The sequence below is a fragment of the Zeugodacus cucurbitae genome, chromosome 2, assembly GCF_028554725.1.
Source record: "Zeugodacus cucurbitae isolate PBARC_wt_2022May chromosome 2, idZeuCucr1.2, whole genome shotgun sequence".
Classification (NCBI taxonomy): domain Eukaryota; kingdom Metazoa; phylum Arthropoda; class Insecta; order Diptera; family Tephritidae; genus Zeugodacus; species Zeugodacus cucurbitae.
In genome coordinates, this window is record NC_071667.1 from 30,549,156 (window position 1) to 30,561,378 (window position 12,223).

Sequence of the window (12,223 nt, forward strand, 5' to 3'; positions counted from 1 at the left end):
CCTGAATATCGTGTTACCAGGAGATATTATACCAACCAATGTTCGACGATTTTTAAGCATAAATCGGCCGATACTGCTGGAATTTCAAGTTCGATATTCGTACGAAGTTCATCAATCGTCGCTGGCATGTTGGCATAGACCATAGACTTGACGTATCCCCACAGGAAATAGTCTAACAGCGTCAAATCGCACGACCAAAGCGGTCAATTGACTGGGTCATTTCGTGAGATACACGTTTACCAAACTTGGTTTGCAATAAATCGTTTGTGACATTCGCTGCGTGGCTTGGGGCGCCGTCCTCTTAGAACCACATATTGTCCAAGTTCATATCATCCAATTCGGTCAAAACATATTCGGTTATCATTGAACGGTAGCGATTTCCATTCACTGTAACGTGCCGGTCTTGATCATCACGGAAGAACTACGGCGAAATGACGCCACCTGCCCATAAACCGCACTAAACCGTAATTTTTTCGGGATGTAATGGTGACTTAAGGAGTACGTGAGGATTACTGCCTGATCAATAACGCAGCATTTAGACAAAAATGAGCCTCATCGCTGAAGATGATTTTTCGATGAAAATTCGGACCATTTTCAAGTTGTTGTTCAGCTCAATTCACGAACAACGACGATTCTGGTGGTCAAGGGACTTCAGTTCTTGCGTCAATTATAAATTTTAAGGGTGTAGGCCAAGATCTTTTCGTAAAATTCGCCACAACGACGTCACAGAGATGTCCAACCCTTGAGAACGATTTGGGTCTTTCTCACTTGATGCGCTAGCGGCAGAAATATTCTCGACAATACGGGCACTTATTTGTCTCACTGTTACGTGAACGTTTTGTACTGTGCCTGTGGATTAAAATTTTTCCACTAGACGCTCAATTGTTGATCTTACAGGATGATTATGACGACCATAAATGGACGTAGCTGCCTTAAATTTGAGGCCGCTGACTGCGAACTTCGGTAGTAAATTTTAATAATTTCGACTCGTTGTTGGAGCGCATATCTTTCCATGATGGCAAACCTTACTAAAGTGAAATGTGAAAGGACCGGGAAAAATATGACGTCATTTACTGTTCCTATCGGTCTACTTTTGTAGCGTCATATTGAAACCCCCTTTACATATACGATTTATTTGTAATTTTGTACATTTATAATCTCCCCTGCTAAAAATCTATGTCCCGGTATAAAGAAAATATTTTTACTTTACGATGAGTATCTGACTGTAGCTTAACATTTACACATATTTTTCACTTCCCAGATTTATGATCAAATTTCGAAATCACATAATATCCAAATTAATTTAATTTCCTATTTTTGAACATTGGAAAAATACTTCGTTATTTATGACTTAATCTCTCAATAGCAAAATACAAACTAAATTATTTTTATAAAATTTAACATTTATTGTTCTTTGATTCAAGCATTTATAACAATTATTTGAAATACAATCTCGCACAGTTTGGTTATAGTCGTCGAGGGTTTTCTTTAGTGATATCAATTGCTTTAGAAGTGGCCATGATCGTAACCGTGAGCACCATGTCCATATACCTGAGGATGGTGAGCATGACCAATTTTCTTGACGACAGCGTTGAAGCCATTGTGATCGTCGGCGGTGTACTCTACCACACGAGTTGTGCCATCAGCTTCCTCCAGAGTGTAGGCGCCTAAAGAAAGAGTACATATTTGAGAATAAATTTCTCAGAAGTGCGATTGAATCGACTTACCCTTGACATGATCACCGTCACGATGCTCCCATTGACTCTTATGATCGCCGGTGTGTGCGTCCTTTACACCATACTCGAAGGTGTACTTGGGATAGTGATGAGGTTCGTAGTGGTGATTATGGTGGTCATAACCGTGACCGGCATGTTGAAGATAATTGTCGTGGCTGCCATAGCCGTGTGTGGCATGATGATGGCCATCCGTGTGTTGTACAACCGAGGCGTAACTGGAGGCATGTCCATGTGGCACATAACCGGCAGATGCGACACCAAAAAGTGCAGCAGCGGTGAAGGCAATACACGAAATGATTTGCATGTTGAATTTATGTCTGGTTTATTAAACTAAAGTTTGTTTGTAAAAACGTAAAATACTGTTAATTTTACTGTCAGCCACTCTGTTTAAAGCTAATAGCAAACTGATACCAATTGGCTGAGTGTGTAACTATTTATAGCAAATTCTTTTTAGCTTAACTATATTTTCAATCGCGTTCTCAAAGTGTATTTCAAAATATTAATTGCTAAGATATTATAAATAAGACCCTCTAAGACATTTCAAAGACTTGAGTGGAGAATTGGCAATCACTTGTTCCTTGCAAGGTCGCATGCAAATTCCAGAGCCACCCAAGCGCATAGGTTTATCTATAGTGCTAAGAGACAGGCCCACCGATCACTTCAGCTAACAACATTTATCAACAACAAAACACTGTTATTATTAGTTCAACGACTGTGCGTTATATCTATTAGTTAGCGGCTTTTTTACGTCTGTCCGTTCACACTTCAATTAAGCGATCAACACATGCGAACACTGTGTTGGTTCCATTGTTTCTGTTTTGGTAATTAAGGTTTTTGACGAAAATGGTGTAAAACAGATGAGAAATGTATGTTTTTCATATCATACTTTAGTTGAAGCAATTAGCAATTAACTTTTAGCTCTAAACTTTTGCATTCGAAATATTTGAAAGTTGAAGTAAGTTTAGTATAATGGCTGTACCTTATTAATACAAATCTGATTTGATCTAATCTATTAAATCTAACTAATCGTAATAATAATGCAATTTGTATTTTACTAGAATTATAGTATAAATAGCAAACTGAAAGAGCTATTCGATATTAGTCAAGCACTAAACGCAAATACAGTTAGTAACAACTTTTTTGGTAATCATATATTTTTTGCATTTCAATAAATTCATCATAATGCAAATCCTTTCGTGTATCGCCTTCACCGCTGCTGCACTTTTTGGTGTCGCATTCGCCGGTTATGTGCCACATGAACATGCCACCAGTTACGCCTCGGTGGTACAACATACGGATGGCCATCATCATGCCACACACGGCTATGGCAGCCACGACAATTATCTTCAACATGCGGGACACGGTTATGACCACCATAATCACCACTACGAACCTCATCACTATCCTAAATACACCTTCGAGTACGGTGTAAAGGACGCACACACCGGCGATCATAAAAGCCAATGGGAGCAACGTGACGGTGATCATGTCAAGGGTAAGTCAATACTATCGCTCTTTTGGGAAACTTATTCTATCAAATATTTTACTCTTTCTTTAGGCGGCTATACCCTGGAGGAAGCTGATGGTACAACTCGTGTGGTAGAGTACACCGCCGACGATCACATTGGCTTCAACGCTGTCGTTAAGAAAATCGGTCATTCTCACCATCCTCAGGTGTATAATCACGAAGGCAACCAGTGGTAGCTACTTTGAAATTAAGCAACATCATTGAGCTACAGCACTGATTAACTGTTAGATTGTATAATCTCCAAACCGATTCGATAAAAATGTGACGCGGCAACACTCGAAATTGTTTATAAAATTAAATAAGTTAAATATATGTTTATGTAATAAACGTGATAGTTATTAGTAAAATATAAAATTAAAACCTTAATTTTCATGTTTTTTTTTACTTAACGATACTAGTGCAGTGTACTGGCAAAGGACTTCAGCATTCCATTATGAGATGGTATTTGTTTATTTTGAATATTTCCGAAAGTATTGACCACTAATTATGTAATGAGTTTGCAGAGCAGTACAAAATGATTATAAATTTTACTTTTCTTGAAACAAGTGAAAAATCAAAAATTTATAATGTTTATAAATTATAATTTAAATGTTAATAATTTGTATGTCTAATATACATTGGTTGGTGCGATTGTGAGGAGTAATAACTATTTTGAGCTCTCTTAGTGACATCTCTTGGCGATTAGTTGTAAATACAGTTCCCCTTCTGTCGATAAGGTAGTTTAGGATAATTAGGCGGGGTAAAGCATATTTATCCTCCCTGGGAAATGCTCACTTCTATTGCATTGAAAAGCGAACTACTCGCCGGAAGGCAGCAAACTCACCACCGACTCATTTTGGAATAAAGTTGCCAACACAAAATGCAGAACTCAATGCTGAAAGGCGGGTGGTTGCTGTAGCGCGCCGTGCGTACTTTGTACAGTTCTAAGCACAATGGATGCTGAAGCAATAATAGAATAACATCATGGCTGCCTTGTTCGAGACACCTACGAAAAGCAAACGAGTGTGCATTAGCTCGCACATGCGCACCGCGTCGAATATGAAACTGCAATCACAATCGAATTTTATAATCGGCATGGGTGACCACTTGTCACCTACTACTACTATTAATGCAATGGGTCCATGTCATCACCATGGTGTGAGTAAAATGGTACGCTATGCTATTTGATGGACAGCAGAGAATTTTCAACAAGTAATTAATCATTTTTGCGGATTATTAATGGTTTATTGTTTGCACTGAGCTTTTGTTTTACTAAATTTACTATAAAATATCGGCAGAAAGCTTAGAAGCTGGTGAAATCCAATCAGTACAAAAAAGAGAATGGTAAAATATGTTTTACAAATAAATTATATATAAATATATGTACTTACATAAATGTACAACACTTTGTATATGTGCTATACAATACAGCATAATTAAAATTGCAAGCAGAAGAAAAGCATCATATTTAGTTAATTATACATGCGTATTAATTCAAAGTTTTGTTCTCTAATCTCTTGCTATACATTTCATATGTAGTTTATTTCTACAATATATGTACATACATACAATACAATACATTTTTGAAGGTATATACATATGTAAGTAAATCGGTTGTATTAATTTAATAAATATGGACACAAAATATATTTAAATAGAGGTGCATAGATATGAGACTAGCCAATATCGTTAATCCACAGTCATATAATTCAATATTTTAATTTAACTCATGATAGAATATTTTTCTATCTTCTTTAATACAATAGTATATATTTTTGACAGGCATTTATTGGAAGCTTAAAATCAAGTTAAGTTTAAGCCAATAGTTGATAATCTTTGTATATTGTGGATAATAACTGCAATAAAAAATATACGTTCACTATGTAGCAACCAATTCGCTCAAAACCTTTCCATTGCCAAATTGATTGAAAGAATAATCCAGAGTGCCTATAATTGCAAATACAGTTGAACTTCCATACTCTCGAACTCTTGAACTGGCAGTAGTAGTCAAATTTTAAACAAATCACCTTCCGTAACTCGGAAGTCTCTCCAACTTTATTTTTTTTATGTTATGGTGATTCGTGTTAGCGAAGTTCAATGGTATTTTTTATACAAGTATTTCCAATACATTTAATTTTTTTTTTTCCAATTTGTAGCAACATTATTGCTTTCCAAAAAATTCAAGGCAAATATAATATATGCTATAATTTGCCAGAACCGGTTTCTCGTTCAGTTCAATAACTTAATCCATCATATTTAAAGATATTTATTGTCACTTAGGCGCATTACTCAGGAAGTAATAAGTCACTTTGCTGAAACATTCCGTATTTGTAAAAAGCAGAAACTATTATTTATTATAGATTTCTCCTCTATTTCTCAGAGTTTTTTCAAAAGCTTCTCCTAAGTTGATTAAATTATACAAGTTTGAGTAACTCATAGTTTATGTTCAGTTTTGGACACCTCCGTCTACCTATTAATTTATCAGAGAACAATCTTTTAATCCCAATACATATATGTATATACATATACATATGTACATTAAAATAGTAGACAGAGATTCTCCGCAAGATTATGCGGATATTCTGGCCCAATATCATAAGCAACGCGGATCTCAGTGCTTTGACCAAACAAACACCTTTCCACATTGAAATCCGTCGTCGTAAATGGAGATCGATCGGGCACACGCTGCGTAAGCCCCATGATGAAATCACCAGCATTAAAGTGGAATCATCTATCGAAGATCAGCCAATACATTGAAACGGTTGAAAATATCGCTAGACAAGCGTCTCTATAATTTATAAGATAATAATTTATATTTATAAAATAATTATCATTTGATAGACCCTTAATTTAAATAAAAGATCTAACTTTATTTAGTCAAACGAAATGCAATACACTCAATATCAAATTTATAGAGATGGTGAATGTGGGGATAACTCTTCAGTAAATTTATGGAATCAATACTATATTTTTCTTACATTGTTTTCACCATTCTACTCTTTTTTGGTAGTTTAGTTCTTGTGCTTTTTTGGCTCGTGCTAGTCGCATGCCCATTGAATTGATAATGAATTCTCAAACGGGCCCTTCACCTTAATAAACGAGCGAACATTGCATACTACCCAATTAAAGACATTTAGATTATTATTCCGTTCTTGTAAATACCACTCACTGAAAATCCGTTTCAAAGCAGTTTCACAAGAATCGTAAACTTCTTAAACCGGATCTTCTGTGAGACTTCAATAAACAGAAAAGTCTTTGCACATATGTATGTATGTATTAGTAAATGAACGAGCAGAACGTTCGAGCATTTGACTTTCACCCTGTCTATTTGCATTTGGAAGGGTAATGTATATTGAATACTGAATACAACTAATGCATACATATACGGACTGGTTGGCTTCGGCAGGCAAACAAGCAAGCAAGGAATAGCTTCTTCCCAAAGGATAACAACTCGTCACCGTCGTCTTGCTCCTTGTGGTGAGACAATATTTGTGCTGCATACATTAAGGCAAATATGTAGACATACCGTTAACGTTAACGGCAGAAAGCAATATTATGTGCCGCCGGAGCAACGAACGATGGGCAAACCAAACGGCAATCGAAATCAAGTTTCAACAAGGAGAATGAGAATGAGAAACTACAACTCAACCCCAGAATGTCTGTAAACACTTTTATTTGTTCTTCTTACGAAAAGGATTTAATTCGTGCTTGTCGGAATTTTTATTTTTAATTGAATTCAAGTTCTGGCAGTGGCAAGCAAGGACACATGGCTTGGAGGGAATGAAGGTCAGTTAAAAGACGGATAGCAGGACAGACGTTCGGTTCGGTTGACAGTAATGCTCGACTCTCTGTGGTTGAGCGCATGGTATGCAGTGCTGTGTGTGTGCTAGAGTCACAAAGGGAAACAGATTTAGTCCATTCTTATCTAATTGTAAAATATTTGCACTTGTTTTTGTAAAAGTTTTTATTTCGGAATTTATTGAATTATAAGGCAATAGTTTGTGAACTAAAGGTATTCTAATACCGTACGTGAAGTCATTGCTTTCATTTGGCGTTTTGTGCAAATATTTTATAATACCAAGCGCTCGGGGATGTTTCAATTAGTGAAGGATATTTTATTGAATATATATATACTTGCGTATGGAAAAATTGTAGCAGCATTATACCCTCAACGATCAAAGCAGATGCTGATGTATTTTGAAAGACAAATTTAACATAGATTAAATCATATTTGTTTGTTAATTTATTATGGATACGAGCTAGTATCGGAAGTCAGGATATAGTCTACTAGAACTCTAAAAGTTTTAATAAACCCTCTTTGGAGATTTTGCATGTCAAAATTACAGTAATTTCTAATAATTTATCCATCGCGCTTATCAAAAAAATTTTAATTCGAACTTTTGGCTTGGATCAATTCGGGGAAGAATTTAATATACTACTATAAAAAAATTGTGTTGGTTTTCTAATTTTACTAACTGGATCCATACTGGATGAACTAACTGGGCCAACTCAACAGAGCTATGTTTAAACTTATCTTATTATATTTTTTACTTTGAAGTTTTTATAGGAAATACTTAGTTTCTCACATCTGAGCATAGAAAAATAGTCAGAATGATAGAAACATAGATTACGACGGTTTCATAACGATAACTTCTGGAGTGCGCCGTAGAGGTTTGGTTATAATTATCATTATAATGATATCGCAATTTTGTCTTCATCATGCCTGCCTTATATGTGTATTGAAGAAATGTTATCTATTTCAAATTAAGACTTATTTGTCTTGGCTATTTCTCATTTCTTAACTTATCGGAACGGGGGTATAATATGAAACGCTTAACAAAACTCTGAAACGTATGTAAATGACATCTCCACTACCACTTCGGTAATATCTGTAATAACCCTTTTTGAACACTTTTCTGCACTAAAATAATTCCATAGCCATAACAAACAAAACTAACAATAAAACTTTTGTAACTGCTCCAAATCGGACTCGCCCTTACATATACCTATACACTATTGGTACAAAAGCCATGTGCAAATGCACCATTCTTTGCCATCTCCTCACTTGTATTACAACTGTTGAATTTGCACTTGCAAATTCAGACACACAAGAATGAATCCAAGTGGCATAAAGTACTTCATTCAAATAAGCAATGAGCACACACCAATGTCCAACTACGGGACCATCTCCTCCTCCAGCATATTGCCAGCAAATGTGCGGGTATGTGTCCGTACATTTATGTGCATAAGTAGCGGGGTAGCTGAGACCGTCACCGAAGGGCTATGGCAGCCGAGTTACAAAAGGCAACACCAACCAACTGCACAAATCTCGTCGTCAGCTCCTCCTAACCGAATGACATGGCGTCTTTAGTTTGCCTTCCGTATGCGAAATGAACCCTCTTGCTATGCTTTAACGGGACACAGCAAATCAAGAAGGTAATGCACGTATACACAAGCGTACCAATGAAATTGGTGCACAATACCATAATCATGACAAGAGTGGGGTGAGTATGAAGTACCGTTATCAACGTTGGGTAGTTGGTGTTGGTGGCGGAAATGTAATGCAAAGCAGCACTTTTGAGCATGAGTACAGCAACGTAGTTGTTGTAAAACTATATACTATTTAGTTTACGAAGAAGTCATACGCTTATGAAACCATTTCAATTCACATCACAATCAAGGGAGGAATTGTCAGGTTTACATAGACCCACAAAGGGTGGGGTAAGCAGATGAAGCTTTCATCTGCAGAAAGTCAGCATCAGTGCAAACGAAAACTATTTATACATTCTAAAACGTTACTAAACCGAATGCATGCAATTTTTTTTTATTAAAATCAAATAAAAATCGTTTTTAATATAAGAGCATATATGTATTACTAAATGAAAATACCAATACATATAAAAATATCACATTGAACATTGTCTGTGTCATTATTCAAATTCATTGGTATAAATAACTTGGTTTTGCGAAATAAAGTTTATCTTTAAATTATTATATATTCTTCACAATTTCGAGCTCTTTAAAGTCAAAAGCTAGTGTTGTCTTCCACAACATGCATGTACATATATATAGTTTGTGGGTTCGTCGCTTTCATTGACATTCTATATTGCAAGCTTTTGGCACGACATCACTTCGTCAATTCATAACGTTGAATTACAGTGCGACAGCCTTGCACCTCGCCGCCTTTTATCTAAGCTGGAGAATGACCGCTGCTTTCATTAAAACTTTTACTTGCCATGTTGTCCTTTGTTTTATTTATTCAAAATGTTCTATTTAGCTTTTTATTTTAAGTTTAGCTATTTTCGTTCGGTTTGTGTTTTTGTTTGTGCCACTCAACTTTTGCTTTGTTCATCAATGTAATTAGTAAAACTTTGCGAGGTCCCTTTTTACTTGCTCGCATGTGGTAAACAAAAAGTTTCTTTTCCCAACTACCTAGGTTAATGAGGTTGGGTACAAAATTTTGTAGAGAACAAAGAGCGCTGCTCCTTTGACTACCAACAAGGTATTAACTGGGGAACAGTTGCCGATCAGTTTGTATGAGCTAAATTATAGCTTATTACAAATTTACAATTGTATGTAGTGCAAATGATTTTTTAAGAAAATCGTAAGTAATTTAATAAATTAAGAGTTTTCTAAAAACTGTTTTTATATTAGATTACTTTCAAATAATTTTGCGTTTCACTAATAAGACTTTAAACACTAGAGTTTCAAAAGAAGTATTGAATTCATTGAATCAAGAAGCTTAAGAAATTTTTAGCATTATCAAATGTTTTGACGATGAATGCGAAGTAAATGCAAAATTTCAAAACAATATTTCAGTTGAGTATATGCAATGATTCAATGCGTATACCGTAACTTTCTGCAGAAAGTTTTTTAAGCGAAGGAGCCGCTCATTTTCAAAGTAAACAAGTGTATTTGTACAATATTTTCAAAAAATATACAATTTTATATTTCAATTAAACAATTCAGCATATACATTTCGAAAACTCAGCCGTTGGCACCTCATCTCGCATAACATGTCCAAAAAAAGGTCTTGCCGTGGACATCATAAAAACAATAAACCCAAAATATTTCGATAGTACAGGGATAAATATAGTTAATCACCGAAGGAAAAAAGAAAATATTGAAATTTAAATTTTTAATAGAATTTTAACTAAAAAAATGTCGCCATATTTTGTCTCGAAAAAAATATTAAAAAATAATGTATTTCAAATTTGGAGATTTTAAAATCCAGCTAGCCCCTTAAATAATGACAAGACTCGTTTGATGTGGTCCCAATAAAATGTGTTTTTTTTTTTCGGTGATAAATTTTGATCTCTATAAAGCGATCATAGTTAAATTTACTCTTTTTTGGTATTATTTTAATAAATTATAATCTATTTAAATGCGGATTAACTGCTTTGTTATATTACTTTTGGTATAACTAAATTTAAAATTTAACATTACTCTGGAATGAAATACTCCAACAACTTGCCTATTCGATTTAAGTAATTATAGTCACACACCATAGACACATACGAATTTGTTAATCATTCGCATTTAACATACAAACACACGTTCACCCACGATATTCGTATGCATCTATCCGTTGGAAAAAGGACCAACATTAAATTATATGGGGAAATAAAATAATTTCTAAAACAAAAATGTAAAGTACTTAGAAGAAAAACAAAGCCACCAACAGCAAGGACCACCGAGTTTAACTATAGCACTGGACATTACGTGTGCGCTAGACTATGTATATCCTTAAATATCCACATTTTTGTTGTGTTTGTAAATATGCAAATGAGTAAAGTTTTCTAAAACGTGTAGATTATAATTTCAAAAGAGCTAAAAACGAAGCTGTTGTTCAAGGCTACCACGGCGACTGCAACCACCCAAAACAACAAGTACACCAACAACGTACTCTTATATACGCTAATACGGGAGCTCCAACGATGCCCAAATGCCACGGTGTTATAAGAATCTACATATCCACATTATGCCACTAAGTATGCCTCTGTGTATATACCACATATACAAAAGATGACTGTTTTCATTATTTTCTTGTTACGCCACATGCCTCGGCGAAGCGGCTACCGTTCGAAGCGCAGATTCGCAAATATGAGTTGGTGCGGTAATGTCTCTTTATGCACATGCTCGCTTCAGTTTACCAAGACTACCCAGTAGTATAAATAATAGACAATGAGAGGTTTAATAAGCCTTTATAGCAGATAAACACTTAGTCAACACCAATAATACAGTTACAGAGTGCCAACTTCTAATCATTTCTACTGCTTATTTTACTACGAAAACGACAGAATAGAACAGATGTGAAACCATTAAAAACATTTGCTGGAGCAGTTGTTTCTCCGTGCACTTTAGACTTCGAACATACTTCAAATGTGAATCAACCGCGTCTTCTAAGATTATTCAAGTCACAAGTATCAACTTGTATAGCTAACATTACTGGGTATAAAGTACTGTGAACATGGTAAGTCGGTGTGTTTGCCTGTGTATTTATGTACGTCATATTCTTGCTCATTGCATGTGTGTTTTATTTTAGCGCCTCGTCGTTCGAAGCTTCAGCGCACGAATTCATCTTACGACATCACTGACCTCAACCGTTCGTAGTAGAAGCAGCGATTAGGCGACTGCACACTGAGATAATGTGGGTGGAGATACTGTCATTTGAGAAAGCGTGAGGCAATGCCAATGGCGAGCAATGGATATATACATAATTATGGTGTGCCTATTCTCCATTTCTGCATTTCTGAGAACATATATTCTACGATAAGTTTGTTATTTTTCATTTGATATGACTACTATTTAAAAGAAAAATTATTAAGCTTACAAATAGATGTAATTAAAGCCTATATAAAATAAAATATGTAGATATTTTGTTGTTAAGAAATAACTATCGCTTTCTACTGAAATCACTAATCGACAAAAATATAATTGCTGTCTGTCATCTGAACAAAAAATTTACTTTCGAAATTGA

At 35.2% G+C, this 12,223-nt stretch overlaps 2 protein-coding genes across 2 annotated transcripts; one reads left to right on the forward strand and one right to left on the reverse strand.

The window, feature by feature from the left end:
• Positions 1–1,506: 1,506 nt before the first annotated feature.
• LOC105217942 (adult-specific cuticular protein ACP-20) lies at positions 1,507–2,135 on the reverse strand. Its single transcript, XM_011193208.3, has 2 exons — positions 1,728–2,135; positions 1,507–1,667 (listed from the first exon to the last, which is right to left on the reverse strand). The coding sequence occupies exons 1-2, from the start codon at positions 2,038–2,040 to the stop codon at positions 1,507–1,509; spliced, it is 474 nt and encodes a 157-aa protein (XP_011191510.1). The 5' UTR covers positions 2,041–2,135.
• A 686-nt stretch (positions 2,136–2,821) lies between these two features.
• On the forward strand, positions 2,822–3,560 carry LOC105217941 (adult-specific cuticular protein ACP-20). Its single transcript, XM_011193206.3, has 2 exons — positions 2,822–3,231; positions 3,295–3,560. The coding sequence occupies exons 1-2, from the start codon at positions 2,919–2,921 to the stop codon at positions 3,438–3,440; spliced, it is 459 nt and encodes a 152-aa protein (XP_011191508.2). The 5' UTR covers positions 2,822–2,918; the 3' UTR covers positions 3,441–3,560.
• The last annotated feature ends 8,663 nt before the right edge of the window (positions 3,561–12,223 follow it).